The sequence below is a fragment of the Brachyhypopomus gauderio genome, chromosome 3 (genome assembly GCF_052324685.1).
Source record: "Brachyhypopomus gauderio isolate BG-103 chromosome 3, BGAUD_0.2, whole genome shotgun sequence".
Lineage (NCBI taxonomy): Eukaryota > Metazoa > Chordata > Actinopteri > Gymnotiformes > Hypopomidae > Brachyhypopomus > Brachyhypopomus gauderio.
The window spans coordinates 16,421,519-16,441,666 of record NC_135213.1 but is presented as its reverse complement, the minus strand read 5'-3'; the positions used below and the strand labels follow the sequence as shown (position 1 = coordinate 16,441,666).

Here is a 20,148-nt window from a genome sequence, read left to right as displayed (position 1 = left end):
TGCCCCAAAATGCTGAGGTCAGGCAAGTCTTCCTAGTCAGGTCTACTTGTTAAAGGACAGTCCAAATTCACCACGCTGCTGGCCTCAGATTAGCTCACACAGGCCACCTTCACAATGCTGTGGTGACAGGGTGGGCAGGGCATGCTTAGGATTCTCAGAATGCTCTGCGACTCACTGCAGACAGAAATTCATTAAATAACCAATATGTATTGTTGATTTTAGGTTTTTGTGTTAATAACTGTGTTAGGAGTGTGTTCCTGTCATTATGGTGGGTTTTTCAGTTAATAGTCCTCCCACATTGCTCTGATAGACTCTGCACTGTTCTTATTTCTGCTGCATTACTGAGTGGAGTTTCCATGTTCTCCATTTGTCTGCGTGGGTTTCCTCCATGGGTTTCCGGTTTCCTCCCACAGTCCAAAAACATGGAGGTCAGGTAAATTGGCTTTTCCCTGAAAAATTCTCTCTGAGCATGAGTATGTGTGACTGTGTGTCTCCTCATGTCCAATAAAAACCAGTTGTCTGAGTGTCTGTGCATGTGTGTGTGTCTCTGCATGTCCAGTGGTGGATGGTGCTCTGTCCTGGGTCTGTCCTGCACCCAATTCACTCCCCCAGGGGGCTGTTACTTCCGGTAGAGAGAACGCTGTGTGCAATTGGCTGCCACATCTCACCGGTGTGTGTGAGAATGCTCAGATAAGATCTGTACATGTGTTTCTGTGTTCAATTGTAAAGTAATCTTGGGTTCCTTAAAAGGCACTATTTATATCGAACATTCATTCATCCATTCATGTGAGCTTATCAATAAAGTGATTCCTGTGAGCAGACATGGCTTCCATCTCTCCTTTCATGCAGATGCTACAATGACACCACAAATACAAGTTGTCTTCTATAATGATTTCAGTAACATGTGCAGAGTATGTAAGATATTTACACAGCGCTTTAAAAATGAGTTAGCTCTCCAAATAATTTCCAGATTTAATTCACTGACATTGCTAACTAACATGCCACCACGAGCTCATCAGAAAGTACTCAAATATGACAAAAACTACAACCACACCGCCAAGACCTGGTCTCTGCTTTAAGCTCATCTGGAAATCAGGAAGGTTACATGTTACAGCTGCTGCACCAACACCATCACTGTGGCCCTCTTGAAGGAGGCAGTGGCAGAGGTTAAGCACGGTGTTCATGCATCAACACCTCTCAAGCTGTTACACAAAAAGACCTCCATGGACGTGTATCAAGAAAGAAGCTGATGCTGAAAGTAAACAAACAAATAAACAAACACCCATATGCTTGCCCGATAAGAGATGGCAAAGTTTCACTTGGATGGCACTACAATAATGAGGCAGAGAGTGTTGTCGTGTGATTAATGTGGAACATTTTGGCTCAGAAATGAAGCGGTATGCGTGGAATAAGTGTAACACTTCATATCTGCCAGGAAACACCATCTCTACTGTGAAATATGGTGCTGGTAGCAGCACTGACGAATGATGCACAGATACGTCATGGATACAAAACACACTCCCCCCTGCCAAAACACTCAGACTGGATAGGAAAATCCCATTTCAACAATGATACACACTGCTAAAGCAACACTGGAGAAACTTAAAGTACAGTAAACCTCAAGTCTTCCTCTATTACACATGATGATCTTAATTAGTCAAAGAAATGATTGTGTAAGTCAAAAACAGTTATATGTTAATGAATCCATGAATGTAAACATGAACCCATCCATCCATCCTCTGCTTATCCAAGTGTGGGTCCTGGAGCCAGCGGACCAAGCAAAGAGGCCCTAATACAGTACACTAACGCACTAAAGCAAAGCACTGTCCCACAACTCTAATACAGTACACTAACGCACTAAAGCAAAGCACTGTCCCACAACTCTAATACAGTACACTAACGCACTAAAGCAAAGCACTGTCCCACAACTCTAATACAGTACACTAACGCACTAAAGCAAAGCACTGTCCCACAACTCTAATACAGTACACTAACGCACTAAAGCAAAGCACTGTCCCACAACTCTAATACAGTACACTAACGCACTAAAGCAAAGCACTGTCCCACAACTCTAATACAGTACACTAACGCACTAAAGCAAAGCACTGTCCCACAACTCTAATACAGTACACTAACGCACTAAAGCAAAGCACTGTCCCACAACTCTAATACAGTACACTAACACACTAAACCATAACCATCAAGGGGCTCTCAAAGTTTAGTGAAAAGCACAAACTAAACTCTCCCACACCTCACACACACGCACGCATGCATGCACGCACACAGACTCCTCTCCATGTCTGTTGGTCCCTGACCTCATTCAACATGTCTCACCCTAAACTAATGTTTAACTGATCACCTCATTTGCTGTTTGCTGCAGTTTTAATGTAGATTGATTATGCCACATCAGGACCGTCAAGAACTCCATTCTTTCCTTACAGTACTGCAGTTCAGTCCAACTGCCTAACTCTCTATAATTCTTCGTCTCTTCCCGCATGCATTCCCAAAACTCCCTAAAATAGATCTACTGCACTGTGACGAGCAGGAGGAGATAGATACAGGAACAAAACAGGACTGAAAAGAGAACCATAACAAATACTGAAATCACACTCTATCAGTAATAGCAAGTTACAGTAAGGCAGGTTGAGAGCTGCATCAGTAATGACACTGACGATCCCCCATCATTAGCAGCAGCATTATTCTATACTGAGGTGTGTGTCTGAGCAGCCAGCTTGCAAGAGTGAGGAGTGAGGCACCTCGTGTTGCGTCATTGGGGTGGGGTAGAGGTGGAGTCATGTAGCTCCTGAGGGATTTTATTTTTAACAACTGCAGAGTCCTGAATACCTAAATACAGACAAGTGTATTTAGCTGTTAGTCCAGCTCTCATTCCAGCTCACAGACCAGCTCACAGATCAGATCAGAGACCAGCTTACAGACCAGCTCACAGACCAGCTCAAAGTACAGCTCAAAGACCAGATCACACACCAGCTCACAGACCACATCACAGACCAGCTCACAGAACAGCTGACAGACCAGATCATAGAACAGCTGACAGACCAGCTCACAGATCAGATCATAGACCATTTGACAGACCAGCTGAGTCCAGTTCAAAGACCAGCTGAAATACTAGCTCACAGTCCAACTCAAAGATCAGATCACAGACCAGCTCACAGATCAGCTCAAAGATCACATCACATCACATCACAGGTGACGAAAAACCTAAACACCCCAACAGACATGCAGGCCACACTCATTGCTTACACTCCAACACATTCTCTTTTATTAGCTACTGCAATTTAATGCTGCATTCGGCAGAGGAAATGCCCCACTGAGCAAGACAAGGTCTTGGCCTCATTTGGTCTGCACTAGGGATCGACTGAGCAGGGCTTAGTTACACAATACACAGCCATGAAAAACTGTCTTGGAGGAGAACTGGCCATGACCTGTAGCATGCAGAGGTAAGGTCAAGGGTACAGAAGTGCATCACTGTTTGGGTTACCCTACATTAATACAAATGAATCAGCTTCTGCAAAACAGTTATTGATGATAAGTTATTTTACAAATATCTTACATATACACACTCACAATTACTTTTTTATAATCCTGCATGCCGGTTACACAAACACACGACAATGTACAACAGTGTCTAAGCCTTCTAAGCCATTAAAGCATCTGAAATCCAGTGGACGTGCTGTCTGACGCATGTGGAACTACCTGAGCATCAGTGTACCAGGCTGGTTACAGTCTCCAATTTCTTAAGTGTAATATGTATGTGAGCTTTTAAGTTGATCACTGTTTAAATTACACTTAGTGTATTAGACAGGCTCAGACTGTGTGTGTGTTTCACAAAGAAAAATGTGCTGGGTGTAAATTGTAGGGTGTATTGTAGGGTGATTATGTGTATGTGTGTGCATACACACACACACACACACACACACACACACACACACACACACGATAATTGGATCATTTTAAATTATTTTCCAGTATCCCTGATACTCGGTCATATCCTCTGTGGTATTTATCAAGATATACTACTACTACCAATTACTCATAAATCATTTAAAATTCATTTGAGAAATGAGGACAAACTAATTGCTTCTTCATAGCCTCCGTCAATTAAGTCTTTGTAACCTTTTGTCTATATTTGTACTTCATTCACTGTCATCATCAGATATTGACCTTGAGCTGTGAATAATTTGTGTAGTAGTGAAAGGAAAAGAGATGCATACAGTGAAGACCAGCCTGCAGGCGGAACATCCATACAGACCTGTAACAGACCAGCTGGCTAGTCTACAGTGCCAAGACCCGTCACACAAAAGACATCAGCCTTTTAGCCCCCCCATTTTAATTATAGCCAATTCTCACCAATGAGGTTATTCTCCCCAATCACACAACTGTAGCCAATCAGGGAGAGCGAGGGTCATCACATGCTTCCTCTGAGGCACATGCTGCCAAACGCTGCATCTTTTCAAGCTCATACAGCATCAGAGAGCGGGGTAACACCACAGGACAGCAGGCTCATGAGCTCACAGAGAGCCATGATTGGCCATTCTCACTGTGTATGAGAGAGCATGCCACCCCACCCCTCCCATTTTGCCTTGGACAGCTGTGGCATCATTAGGAAATCAAACTCATCATCTCCAGATAATAGCACAATGCATTTCTGCTACACCACTTGGGTGCAACAAACACTTTTTTATATCCATATCTATGTCATATTCTCAGTACATGAAAATAATAGACAGAACAGCACACACAAGCACATGTATCATTGCAGGATCTGCAGTAGTGGATGGACCATTCTCAACACTCACAATGTATTCTCCTGGTATGAGTGTGTTAGTCAGGCACAGAATTTTTACACACGTCAGGTGTCAGTGGTTGAGAGTGGTCTGTCACTCAGCCAACAGCAGTCCTCCAGTCAGAAACTGGCCACTCATAAGGAGTTGGGGGATGGTGTACACAAAACTGCATGGCAACAGATGAGCTACTGACACTAATGACCTACAAGACCGAAACAAAAAAAATACAAAATATAAACCAGGTAGTGACTTAAAGCCTCTAGAAATTAAGGGAAGTATAACAACATACGGGCACAAATCACATGGATGCATGGAGCATGTGGGAAAATGTGCTGTGGTTTGAAGGACGTCTAAACGGCACTGCGGACTGGACAGGGATATCTGATTGGCTGCAGAGTACTGCCCTGCTCAGGATAATGAACATGTCTGAAAATATCACTCTGAAACACTTGCCCTTGATTAATATTTCATTCTAAACATGGCAAAGTTCAAAGACAGATAGCCATGGTGGATGGAGAATCTCTCTTTCCAATTAATTCTGATAATGTCCCCTCATGAATCAAAGATTTCAGCCTGCCTCTTCAACACTGCAATAGATCTCTCTGACAGACATTCACCTCATTTATTTTGGGTATGGAAAAAGATGTTTTAGAGTTTAGACTTGATGTCTTAGTAAGATTAGCCTTCACTGCTTTTTGAAAAGGTTAAATTTACTAGGAAAAAAACTAGCAAGTTGAGTTAGAACAATGCATTTACCAATTGCAATGTTTAACTGGTGCTAGGACCAGTAACTTGGAACGTATAATGACACAACTTACAAAACTTTGTTCATTTTTAAAATATGTTTTTGCCCAGTGTAAATTAAGGCATTCAGTGTGACCTAAAAGCATATGTGCTGTTTTGTTCATGAATGTTATGATATACATAACATATTCCCTATGACACTTTGTGAAAGAAAATGTGGAAATTATCATACAGATATTGCAGCATCACAATTATTATGAAATAAACTGTGGTTCCACAATACATTTGTCTGCATTTGAGAAGCAGCCCTATCCCACAGGCACGGGTCTGAGGTAGGGTAGTCAGCACTGAGACTTTTGGGATTGATTGAAAATGAGAATTACTGTTCAAATTGAAAAAGAAACACACTCAGAAGTGTTCCAAAGACACATGACAATGCTGTGTTTAATAGAACTAAGGTAAGGCACACTGAATCATATAATTCAGTAAATCAGTAAATAAGTGATCCTGTATAGAATAAATGATAATGCATTCAGTTTTTGTGCATGGTATACACACTAGCAATGATATGTCATGTACAAAACACAAAAAATATTATATTATAGGAAAAACCTTTCCTCAAAGGTCCACCCTGACAGGTCACTGCATCCTGACAGGACTGGATGGGTTTTACTGATAGTTATGGTCAGACATTATGGGATTCAATCAAGACTCAGGAAGACAGATTGTTGAAGAGGACATATTAAATATTTAGTACAAGCACAGTATGGACAGATTTTTAAGGAAAATTGCAAGGCTTCAGAGTATGATTAATCTATCAAGGATCACATCAGTCACAAAAGGAAATGTAATTAAATTAACTTAAAAGAATTAGATAACACAGAAGAAATTAAGGAAAGAAATTCCTTAACCTCAAAAGAAATATTCGATCACATTTCTAAAATGTCAAGTAAGGCCCCAGGAGTGGATAGCTATCCCAACTGAATTCAATAAATAAATAGCACCTCTTCTTCTGCAATTTTATCAGTATTATCATGCACTAGAGTGTGGATGTTTACAGTAAACTGACATTATTTCTCTCAGGAAAATGTCTGAGTGTAGCCAAGAGAAGGGAGGGGATTGATTTCCAATATCGTAAATAAACTTTAGCTTTTGTAACAGTCCTAGTATTCTGGTATAAAAAAATTCTGGTGTTCTATATGTAACTTTTTGCACATATTCAGAATCATTGTTCCATTACAAAAAACAGTTCCAGGTTCAAATAGTCAACACACAAGCAAAATTGCAAAGAACTTGATAGATGCCATACCATTTGTCTTTTAAACAAACTGTATAGAACTTTTTAACAAATAAACCCTCTCAGTTTGTATCGTAGTGTATTGTAAAACACTAAATGCACTAAACACCAAAATACACAAAGAGCAATGGTAAACCTATCTATAGAGAAAGCATTTGAAAAAAAACAATTTCTAAATTTCTTTTCACTACACTACATAGACTTGGTTCTGGAGAATCATATATACAGTGAATTGGGATTCTTATACACAATCTATAGCATGCCTTCTCTCTCTCTCCATCTATTTGCCATATTCATAGAACCATGAACAACGTCAGAATGTAACAAAAAAATTTGTTCAGATGCAGATGACGGTTTTTACTCAAAATCCATTTTCCTCTATATAAAAAATATTGAAAGCATTGAAAATTACTAAAAAATTTCATAGTACCACTCATTTACAATACAATTTACTGGTTCACAGTCCTACCAATAAATAAAAGCACATAGAACACTGTCCAGACCCTGTCTATTCCACTGAGTGCTATATTCAACACATATCTAGGCATTACAATTTCCTAACAGCTGTCAGAGTTATTCTCAATGATACCTGCTCAACCTTGCATAACCGGATTTAAGTCCATGCATGCAGCAATTTCAAATTTCTTGAATTCCACATTATAGAATTCAAAGACCCGTGGAGACTTAGAAGCCCCAAATATTTACAACTATTCTCTTGTGAATCAATTACAATATATATAAAAATGAATCATTCATAATCAGACAGACTGCACATCTTATGCAAAGCTATTAAGGCAGCAGACGTATTAGCCAAACACTCATAAAAACACACCTGCTTCATTAGTCCAACTATAGTATCAGCTCTATGGAAATTTCACAAGTCATCAATCATTTCAGACATATATTCCACCATACACTATAATATCCCTCACATAACCTTCCTATAATTACAGCCTTGGCAATAATCCAATTTTTGAATTCTACCAACTAAAATCTTTACTGTGCTCCACAATCAAAGGGACGGAAATATACATTAGGCCTATATCTATCCTCTAAGATTAAAGGAATTGATGTTGACTGCTATAACAAGAAGAATTTGTAAACTACTGAGGTAGTACGTTCTGGAAAATGATTGAAATGTAACTTACCAAGCCATCACTTATGTAGGCTTCTGCATACATGTGCACCCACCCTGAGGTAATATCTACCACACTGTTGTCACTGCTAACGACTTGTAAAACAACTAAGTATCATTAATAAATGGCTTTACCTCATCACCCAATGAGTTAAAAATCATGAATATTCACGACTGAGCATTGAAAGGTCTGACAGCTGTGTTCAGTGTTGTGTTTCTCACTGTGCTTGTCCTTGTACCTATGCAGCTCAGGTGTTTTTTGTCCTGGAGACCCAAGCTAGGCCTCACTCCTCTTCTGTGGGAGGAAGTCGTTCAGAGATGACTCAGTGCAGACGTGTCATTTATGAGTCCTACAGCAGTTTTCTGACACCTTGACTCCAGTGTGGGAAGAACTTGAGAACACAGATGGATTTTGCCATGATGGTAATTGTTATTTTTTGGACGAATTCTAAAGTCAAATCATATTTTTGTACATCCCTCAAGTAACACGGCAGTATATTCCAGACATGTCCAAATCAGTCTGAAATATACTGTATGCAAGTCTTCTTGGAGTTTCTTATTATAACAGTGAGGAAATGCTTGTGTTTGGAGGCTTTTCTCACGCACTGGTTTATATAAATGTCACTGTTTTAAGTGTTTTCTAAGTGACCGGATATTTTGTTCTTATGATGCGTTGTTTGACTGGCTGCAGGACATTATTCAAGAATCAGATTTCAGTTCAACTGCTTTCAATTTAAGAGATAATTATCTGTAGCCCATCTCTGCAAATCACATGCCTGCTCTTGAATTTACATGTGAACAGTGTGCATGTACTACTGACAGAACATAGCTGTCATTTCATTCACAAATTCATACTGATATTGATATTAAATCTAAAGCAAGAGTTATTAGAAGCCTGCTGAGGCAGACCTAGGCCATGAGGAAGAGAGGAATGTCACACAACACCACGTGGCATAGCTCTGGGTTGAATCAGACCATGACCCAGAGGCAGAACAGGTGGTCCATCTCAGTCCTGAGGTCCAGGCAATGTCTGGCCTCTGTATCTGAGAGAATGACCCTGTCACAGGGAGGATTTGGCCGAGAGACAGCCTCTTCCTCCACACTAACCCAGGCCTCCCACACTCAAGTCACCCAGTGTTAATTCACAAAAAGCTGATTTCAACCCTGTCTGATGTAAAGATGCAATGGCAATTGACAAATTAGATAAATTAAAGTGCTCCGCGACAAATAAACGTGACTGGGTTTGGATTCAGGATCGGGTCAGGATAGAGTAGCAGGTTTGTAGAGATCTGTCCTCATCATCACACCTTAAAACACCCATCTCCAAAAGCAGCTGCTTGCTTTGACTGTGAGCTTACTGATAGGCCTGAAGGAGGTAGGGAACAGTACCAGTCTCAGAACCTGCAAGCTTCACAGATTCCCATATTCATGATTGTTCTGGATGTTCTTCAATTCCATTTAGATATTATATCTGTTAGAAAATTAAATGCATTAAATGCTTCTACAGAAATGTGTAATAGAGATTGATTTGGCTCAAAACACAATTTTTATTTTTAAACAAAATCTTGCAAAATGTCATGCCTTATGTGAAAATAGTGACCCTATATATCAAAACCCAGAACTGCATTACATACACCACAGGAGACGAGACAAAATCGACTGTTCTCTATTACTTCTTGGTGGTTCACTACCTGGAAGCTCAAACCTGGCTGCAGGCAAGTTCCCACAGGTCCCCACCACTTACCAAAAGGGCACGTGGCAAACACTCATAATACAAACAAACAAAAATAATCAAATTACTATTGTTGAGTTTCACATAAAATATACAATGTGCGATATGAAAAAAGTTTTGTGGTAGATCAAAATACATAAAAGAATTTGTCCTTTCCATGCATAATCACTTCTTGCTCCTGAAGAGAGTTTCATAATTTGCCCTGGAGAGTAAAATTAGGTGCAGGCCGTCTCGATTTAGCAGCAGCACCAAGCAGACATCCATCTACACTCCAACCCTGTTCAAAGAAATACATTAAATGTGCTGAAAACATTAGAGCCAAGACAATTTCATCATGTCTCTGCATTATTCAAACCAGCATCTGGTTAATTCAAACTTGTCATAGTGGGCTGGACTACAGCAAAATCTCCCTGTGTGTGTAGTGCCTTTGCTTCTGGTGGTTCTTACAAATCATGATTTTTGTACAGTTTGACTCAATTGTTAATTATGACCCCCACCACACATTCACCCATACACTAACCCCCAAGTAAAATTACTTTAACCAAAACCATAACAACGAATAGAACCATAACTGTAAACACAACCATAAGCATAATTTAACTAGGCTGCTGCAGCCCTGATCGACTGATATCTCTTGACTTCTGCAATTACGACTCCAGAAGGCTACAATATGTAAATGCATTTGTAAATGTCTAAAATAACAGCATTTCTTCTTGTGTGCTGTGATCACCTGGACCAGTCATAGCCCCTCTAGAAGAGATCAGTGTCTCTGCCTGGTTAAAGCAATTACAGCATTTACATCAGCCAACTTGCACAAGGTCAAGGTCACAACTTGGATAATCATATCACAGGCTTGTTTTAAATATATAATATCCATAGTAGCCATATAATAAGAAAGTTTTTTTATATTATCTGTAACGCTAGTTTAACCCTATAACATTCAATTGTCCCCATCATAATTATAACCATCATCTTAACAGTAATTATAACTTTAATCCTCCCATAAACCACGAATATAACTATTACTCTGTAAGCTGGAGTTGTAGAAGATGAAGCTGGAGTTGTAGAAGAGAAAGGTGGAGTTGTAGAAGAGAAAGATGGAGTTTTAGAAGAGGAAGGTGGAGTTTTAGAAGAGGAAGCCAAAGCTGTAGAACAGGAAGCTGACCTCCTTCTTAATGGCCTTCCGTTAACTGAACTCTTGACACATATGTGATTGTGTGTGTGCATGCTTGTGAACAGAACAGATATCTTATCCACACCCACACCCACACACACACACACACACGGTGTCCTGACACAGCAGCCACTGAGCCACTAGTGGGCTCATGTCACAAATTGAAGTCAGACATAACCGGGGCAAGGCTGCTGGTGTAGGCGACAGGCCTATAAATGGAGGAGTCACAGCCAGAAAAGGTCGTCTGTCTTCACTGAAACACAAATGAGTTGGCTATTCGAAAGCTGAGAAGTGCTCCTCATGATGAACAATAAATTGTTCAACAAAACTAAACTCTGTGAATCAACACAACAAATCCATAACAGCAGATAAAACAATCCAGAACAATGGAATGCTCACTGATCTAAAGGTCTCTGACTTTTATTAAAAGCACATCTGAAAAATGTAATAATCAAAATGACAAATTATCAAATACATAGTGTATTTATACATTAATAAAATGACAAGCATTTTTGTTTATCCAGAAGGCCTAGCTGCCTTCTGTGTAGTCACAGCATCTAGATCCAGTGGTGGACAGTAGCGAAGTAAATGTAATTCGTTACCTTACCTAAGTAAATTTATTGTGTTTCTTTACTGAATTATTTCCATTTTTATAACATTTTCCTTTAACTCCACTACATTTAAAAGTCAAATCTTTTACATTTTACCTCACTACATTATGCAAAATATGTCGTTCATTCAGGCTTCATGTGTTACAAAATGTAACGGCAACACAAAAGAAGCATGAAGCGCACCAACCAGGGTTCTGTTCTATGTCACTGCAAGGGCAAATCCCTACATAAAAATGGTAAACAAAATGTATCTCGCCACAAAACCCATGACCTTATCTGAGTGACACATTTTAAGAAGTCGAAAATAACTTTTATGCTTGCCTCAGTCCCATAAGATTTATTCTTATATGAATTCCCCATCTAATATAAGGAAAAATGTACAGGTAAGCTAATTTCGTAGGCCTACTGGTCAGTTACCTTAATGAGAAATCTAACAATATATTGCAGCAAATGGTTTCTTTGTGTATGTTAAAATAGGTTTGACATTAGCATGTATACATGGTTAGTTAGCTAGCTAGCTAAGTAGGCTATTGCTAGAACACAAAACTGCCTTAGCGACGCACTTGTCATATAGCTAGCTAAGTTAGCTAGCTAGTTAGTTATTTGTTTTACCATAGTTAGTGCTTTCAGCTGCCTGAATGCATTGATAATGTGAATTAGTTAACATTCGAACATATCACTTTACATTAGAAAACTTAATTCTATTTTGACAGGTGTTACATGCAGAGCATAGTGCTAAAAATAAGAGCCTTTACATTCAATACTTAAGTACATTTGAAGGCCAATACCTTTGTATTTTTCCTCAAGTAGAGGACTAAGGGGGCACTTCTAATTGTACTGGCATAATGTTTTAACTTAGGTATCTGTACTTTAACTCAGGTAGGTGGTTTGTGTACTTCGTCCACTACTGTTTAGATTTCACAAGAAGGAGAACATTGTCACACAAATACAGATCCAAAACATCAGATCTGTCCAATATAATCTCACACTACACCACTAACCAGTGGATCTGAGCAACTCAAAACTGTTAGAAAATAGTTATTTCTGACAGGTGAACGTCTAGTGAAATTTAAACAGTAAAATCTGAAAGTGAAAAATTCAAGAGAGCATTACCAGTAGGCTAAGGAGTGAACATTTTTGTTCCCGAGAACTGCAAATAGCAAAACCATAAAACCATAAACTCCAGAACCTTTTAAATAGTAAAAAGTGAACCCACTAACCTTTTGAGCTTTAAACAGTAAAACCCAAGCTGTGAAGTTCTTAAAGAAGGTTGTAAAGTGTGCTTAACAGTCTCATTGGGACAGATAGGTGTCTTATTTGCCATTTAAATGGATACCGATGTGTACTTTCTAACATAACTCAATAATATAGCCCTAACCAAGAACAGACACCTGTTGTATTCCTGCGATCAGACAGCATAAGTCCTGGGAAATGGAGGGTTGAGTTTACAAAACTGCATGGATGATATAATAATTTATCTAGTGACTTTAATGTGACTGCAGGAGCTAGTGCAGTGAATTTAATATGACCTCATTTGTGTAATGATACCGGAGACCTATGAAGTATTTCAAAGGATACTGATATCTTCACAGATACGGATAGAGTAATTGGAGTTGCCCTGCCTTTGTGTTTGTTGACCTAATTAGACCAAAATGCCCCAAAAAAGTAATTAAGGTAACACAAAAGCCATGGGTACCTGGATTCTTAAAACATTACACCCACCTACACACACTTCACACATTAAACAACTCAAAGGAACATGTGTCCCATCGTCTATTACAAGAACCTTGAGTGTTCTGCTCATGAACATCTAATAATAAGAAATGTAATTTATATAGCACTTTCCAAAATCCCAGAGATGCTTACAGATACACAATACAGGAAACATCAGAAAATACATTAGATGTAATTACACCAGCATAATAACATTGACTAAGTCATGGCAAGAGCAGAATGGATACATCTACCAGCAATATACCCCATGCCAAAGAACAGTTACCTGTTACTTAGCAACAAGCAACGTCCTCATGTATTGCATAAAAAAAGGAAATAGGGATGTTTACCCTGGAAGCATTGTGTGTTTGTAGTGTGGGAGGAAAAGGAGAGAGTGTTCTGTCAGCATGGTAGGAACGCAGACAGGAAGAATGGGAGAGTAACAGAGGGAGAGAGAAAGACAACAACAATGTTAATAATAATAATTATAGTTGTTAATCATTTATTTAGCACTTTTTAAGCAGTTTACAAAATGCTTTATTAAAAGATGTATTAAGAATAATCTGCGGTGGTGCTTGGCAGTGTTGCGAATAACCTAAATAACGGCGTTAGGTAACGGCGTCATTTTGTCAGTAACGGGATAATATAATTAATTACTTTTCCTGTCGTTACAACGCCGTTGACGTTACTGGTCATTAAAAGCGGTGCGTTACTATATATTGATATACTAACAGTAATGCGAGCGGACTGCTGCCCAGGCTAGTGAGGAGTAACAGATCTCGATAGGTCACAGTTCTTGGTGTAACACCTGTTTAACAAGTCAGTAAGCGATTAGCTAAGGCAGCGTTATGGTAGCCAATCAGAGCCAGTGTTTTTACATGCGTGCTGAAGCACACCAGTGACACACGACACAAACGGAGAAGAGGCAGAAATGGCGAGTCAGGAGCAACCCGAAGAAAATTTGCATTTTCAAGGTGGCGATATAAACATTATTTAAGAAAATACTTGAAGTTCCTGAATGTCTACCAGACTGGGTATTTGATTTATTTAATTAAGAATAGAGGTTTTATTGTTAAGTTTACTTCTGTTGTGAAAAAAACAGTTGTCTCAGGTTGAGAGAATTTAATTTATTTTTTGCTTTTTCAAAAAATCCTTATTCATTGGCATATAACTTTTTTTTTACTATAATGCAAATAGTTACTTTCCCTGGTAACAAGTTACTTTTATTATAGAGTAATTCAGTTACTAACTCCGTTACTTTTTTGAACAAGTAGTGAGTAACTATAATTACTTTTTTAAAGTAACGTTCCCAACACTGGTGCTTGGTCAGACAAATCATGTGATGTAGAAATTAAAGTCACTGCAGAGTTCAGAGCTGGACCAGAGTACAGAGGAGGACTAGACTCTCCTTCAGGGTCATGACATACAAATGAATGAACTGATCCAGCCTGATTTTTTAAACAGAACAAGCAGCAAATCTCATCAAAGAGCAGGGGGGGGGGGGGGGGGGGAGAAAAGCTTCAAATAAAGTATAATTAAAACCAAAAACAAGAAATCACAAAAAGTAAATAATCATATTGAAAAATAAGCACTATGGGCAGCATATACAGTTACATGCTTGATACAGTGCAAATTGGGTAGTGATACCCCATTTGCCGTTTACAGACTACATAAATGTTTCTTTCTTCCATTAAACATACAGTGGATCAGGGTTTCCAGAAACACATTAGTCTTTATACATGATATAAGGACTGTGTCATTGTCAAATAAACTGTCAAGTGCCTTATGGTAGGTCTAGCATGGCCTCACAATATTGCCCAAGGCAACCTCCATCAGTGTACTACCTACATGTATGCTGAGCATGCTCTATTCAACCCAGCACAGCACTGAGCATGTTTAGCCCCGCCCACCTGGCCTACATTTCAGACTGTACCACTGCATTCCATCTAATACAATTCACACAGGGTGTGTGTCAAGCCAGTGATGAAGCCAGCAGCTAAGGACTCAGTGTGAGTGTTCATGTGTGTGCGTGTAATGTTCAAAGCAGCTAAGCTAATCAAACCTATTTATGGCTCTCAGTAGGATGTCAAACTCGGGCTACAGATGTTAGTATGTTAGAGACGTTATCAGAAAAGTCACTTCCTCTTGCAACCAAGCTGCTGGTAATTCCAATAAGCACAAAATCTTTCTCTCTCTCTAATACCATCTAGAATTAAATGTTATTTTATCAATTGTTAATTGAGATTACAATCTAATCATATATGGCATGCTCTGGCTTTTAAATTAAACTCGCACAGCAATTAGGGTCAGCTCTTTTCTGGAAAACCAGCCATCACATAGAACCTCTCACACACATACATATCAAAAGACTAGAAGTACTTTTAGGGCGTACTCACACTAGGCTCTGTGATCCGGGCCCGGGCACGGTTGCCTGCCGAAGCACGGTTCGTTTGGCTAGTGTGAGCGCTCCAACCGTGCCCGGGCCCGGATCAGTTAACCGTGCTCGGGCCCGCTTGAAGAGGTGGGCCAGGGCACGATTCATGTGGACTCGGGCACGGTTCGCTTCTAGTGTGAGCGCTATCCGTGCCCGGGCCCGCTTGGTGCCTCGTGTGATTGGTTCATTTCGCTGGAACTCAAACATGACGTCAGTGATGCGATGCTCACGTTAAACAGTCATAGCGGCAAAGCGATTAGCAGACAATCGTTGTGTTAAATTATCGATAAATCTGTGCTTGCACCGTGTTTCTGCACTCCCAAAACGACTCCAAAAATACAATAAAAAGAGAATCGTGAACTCCATAGTGTTGTGCGAGTGCGCTTTTTTTCCAAATAAAGCGGCGTTGTGATGACGTAAGCGTGCTCGGGCCGGGTTGCTGAAGCCAGTGTGAGTGCAGGCCAGAGGGGGAGTGGGGAGGGGGGATAACCGGGCCCCAGCACTGAACGAGCAAACCGTGCCTAGTGTGAGTACGCCCTAAGATACAAGATAAAAAGACATTTTTTTTAGTCTGATCATTTTAATATGTATGCATTATAATGAAAGTTAAAAACATTTGTTTAGTCACAATTTATTCTAATTGGGGTCATTCTAATGGGCTAAAAGAAGTTAGGCAACATTTTAATATTTTAACAAAAATTGGAGGTAAATTAATAATCTTTTATATTAGGTGTTTTATTGATAGCGATATCAAGACTTTTTATATGATGTTCCAATCTACATTTACAGCATTTAACTGACACCTTTATACAAAGAGCAAGTGAGGGTTCAGTGTCGTGCTCAGGGGACACAGGGGTCGTGATAATGGTAAATTGTCAGTGATGGGGCTTGAACAGACAAACTACCATTACCACTGTGATTCTGTATAACTGACACCTGTTGACTAGCACTTAGCCCAGTTATAGGTCTAGATGACACACAAGCTACATGTCAGTGGAACATTTAACAGAAAGGTCATTAAACCTTTACTTCTGTGAGTTACCTCAGGAGCAAAGTCACTGCACATATGCAGGCAACATTTACTTGCCACTCTGTATCAGACCCTGTGATTTCCACAAGAACTGGTTAGTTCAATTTTTAAATTACAAAACGGTGGTTTCCGATTGGAGCAATTAACCATTAAAAACAACCAGTCTGTCCCCCAGAGAAGCCACTGTAGCAAGCAATGTTGCCTAGCAGATCAGGGGTCAAATACAAGTGAAGACATTGCCTAAATGTCATAATGATAATACACATTAAAGGCAGAATCAGAATCTGTCCTTGTCAAGGGATGTCAGATTAATTAACTTGACTAACCTCCACCAAAAAGAACTGTTGAAGCCTGATTTCCAAATTAAATGTTTACTGTCAAGTCACAGTAAAAACTTGAATAAACAGCCATTCTTGGTCATTTTATGACCCTGTTATGCATTTGCCAAACGCACATAACCTGGGATGCCACATCCAGCAAAAGCAAAAACCTCAAACGTAAAAAACCCCAAAAAAACCACTTAAAAACACCAAAGAGTCACGGAAACTACCCAAACATAAAAATAAAAAAAATCAAATCAATAGTGCGCTTATCACCCCAAATATTCACAAGTATGTTATCAAGTATTCAGCAACATTCTTTACAGGCCCCATACACTAAACTGATTAGCTTTGTGCATTTGATACTGCGCAAACGTTTCCCTTTATTGTACAATTCTTCTACAACACATACCAAATCACCACCAGTTAAGAAGCCTTAATGGTAAGCAACATGAGCAACTGTGCACGCAAACATTGGTTCTAGTAAACCGACTGTGTCAATCAGATCTCCGACACTTGAGGACGAGTCTCTTTGTGCTTCTCCGCGGCACCATGTGCCGCCACATCACAGCGACTCGCCCTTATTTGTGTTATTTACGTTACTTGCTCCTCACTTTCCTGACATGCTGCTCAGTGTCCGTTCCATTAAACCCTTTCCTTTCTCCAACTCCAATTCCTCGGCATTCACGTTACTTGTTTGTACATTTCTTATTTCTGTCGTTCCACCAATCTCTCTCTCTCCCTACTCGTCTGTCTTTCATCACTTCTACGTGTCCGTCTGTGGGCGCAGTGGTGGTGGAGAATGAAGATGAATGGAGAACCCGTTCGAGTCAACATACACGCCTAATGAAGTCACGTAGACAGACGCGCTGTCTTTCTGTGCGCGTCTCGTTTTGACTACCAAACACATTTCAACGTGAAGAGCCACCTCCAAAAGACGATTAATTTCTCTTCCCCCTTCCAATCTGCAGTACATTATAAAAATAGCTAATCCGCAATCCAGACCTCACATTATTTAGGCGCGACAGCGTGTTCAAATAGCCCAGTTAGGCGAGAAAACTGCGGACCTGACAACTCCGCATAAACCCCCGTTTAAAGCCACAGCTCATTTATTCACCACGCCCTATATGACTGTGATTCGCTAGAAACAAGGACAGACGTGTGGTTTTATAAATCGAATTAAAATCACATGGACGTCAAAGCTCACACCTACTCAAAACACCCAAATGCTAAAACTACAGTCCCGCGGGGATAAGTTACAAGCCTAATCTAACACGCCTCTCTCAGAACCAGCACACCTTAGTCCGTCTACCTGGCTGACATGTTTGAGGGAAGGAGGCTGGCATATGCAGCTTTCAGATGAAGTCCTTCTCTTCTAGTGGTACACGTTTTGGGGACGCTGACTGATTTCTTATGGAGCATGACGTTAAGAAAACTGTGCAGAACCAACAGGTGCCAGGGGCAAAGGAACTCTACAAGAAAGTAGTCGGTATTTTATTTGAGTCTTATGGTAGAAGCGCTGTAGACCAAATGTTTCACTGCTTACAAACACGTGCTAAATATCTTACCTGCTTGGTGATGTCGCATTGGCAGCAAACGGTCCATATATATTTGAGAGTTCTCCATAACAGGATGATGAAGAGACCTCCAAAGAAAGTCACCAAGGACGAGGCGAGGAACGCCCACCACATGCGCTGCCCGCTCTCGTCGCACGGAATATCTGGCGAGTATGGTATGATGACTTCCATTTTGCTTTTTGGTGGCCGACCTCCTTTTGTATTTTCATTTGTCGTCTTTCTCGGGAAGGAGTCAATGGCGTCGGACCACAAGTCGCCATCCTCGGATGGAAACATAAAGGATGTTTTGGGTAACGTCCCAGCGTCCACGGAACGGTTATCCGGCCATGCTGCGTGGGCACCGCTGTCCTCCGGGCCGGACGCTCTCCTGAAGCCCTTCGCGATAAATCAGTAGACCGCAACCTGTGACGTACGGGGGACTTTGGCTAAGCGGAAAATCCTCGGATGTGACAGCCTTGCTCTCCAAACCCTTGCGCCACAACGCCAGTCTACTCGGGGCGTTTCACGTTCTTCATCTTTAAATTGAACTTCATAGTTTCTCACCACAGAGTAAATCGGCCTCGCGTTGGCCGTCAGGTTGTGACCCAGCAGGATTTGACCCGACCGTCTCTCGGCGAGGTTCTTTGGGGAGCCCGTTATCTCAGCCCACCGCGCCGGTGTTCTCGCTCTTCACTGACGGCTGAACGGTCCCAGTCACCCAGTCGTCATTCGGTTACGTAGCGTTGGTTTAAAAGACTGAAGCACGACGGCGACAGACTCCCTCTCCCTGGCGGTGGTGTCCGGGGCCAGCTGTTACACCAGCAGTTGTGCTGGAGACTTCGCAGGAGCTTCTCAGGTGGAGGGGGAGGGTGGAGTCTGTAGTGCAAATCGACAAAACGCTTCAAATCGCTAATATTTCTGACCACACAGATGGTTGTCGAATGCAGGGGAAAATTAGTATTTGATTTACATTCGAAATTGAGTTAAATATAGCAAAAGTGTTGTATTTGTCCTCTGGTTTTCAAATGGCAACAGGTTGATGCAAAGTTCTAAAATGCAAGATGACTGAACGCTGCAAATGTCGATTGTGTAATTTCGTTTCAGTCCTTTTCAGCTTTACCGGCAGGATGGCGAACTTTTTGTCGCGGAGAAGAAATGCGTCAAAACAGACTGGCACCAGTCACGCATGTACCAGCCTCATCTACATCAGCGAGTTGTTCTGGGGGAAAGGAAATTAATTTACACAAATTACTGCAAATGCCGTTCTTGCTGCTATCGTTTTCTTTTTTTGGTAATCTGTGATTTACCCTAGTAATGTAAATATATAGATGCTGGATAAATAAGATGTTAATAGATACGATACTTAGGAATGAATGTTACTATAGCGTGGAGAGGTTTACAATTACCTTTCTACTTCAGAATGTAGCAGATCCATCGCTGGTACAACCGACACTGAACGGTTTCTTTTAATGGAAGGCTATCGTCAGCGCGTACTAGCGAGCTTTTCCGCCCCCTAGTGAACTGAAGACCTTATTGCAAATGTTTTCTGGATCCATTTTCAATATTTCCAAAGATTCATTATTTCCAAAAAAATTGA

General features: G+C 40.5%; 1 protein-coding gene across 4 annotated transcripts in view; it reads right to left on the bottom strand.

Annotated features, from left to right (window-relative positions):
- The window catches only part of LOC143510480 (calcium-activated potassium channel subunit alpha-1-like), a 90,596-nt gene extending 71,748 nt beyond the window's left edge, over positions 1–18,848 (bottom strand). For all 4 annotated transcript variants that reach the window (XM_076999870.1, XM_076999873.1, XM_076999871.1 and 1 more), the window contains exon 1: positions 18,564–18,848. In XM_076999870.1, the coding sequence (XP_076855985.1) occupies positions 18,564–18,848 (285 nt within the window). The remainder of the gene's footprint in view (positions 1–18,563) is intronic.
- Between the last annotated feature and the right edge of the window lie 1,300 nt (positions 18,849–20,148).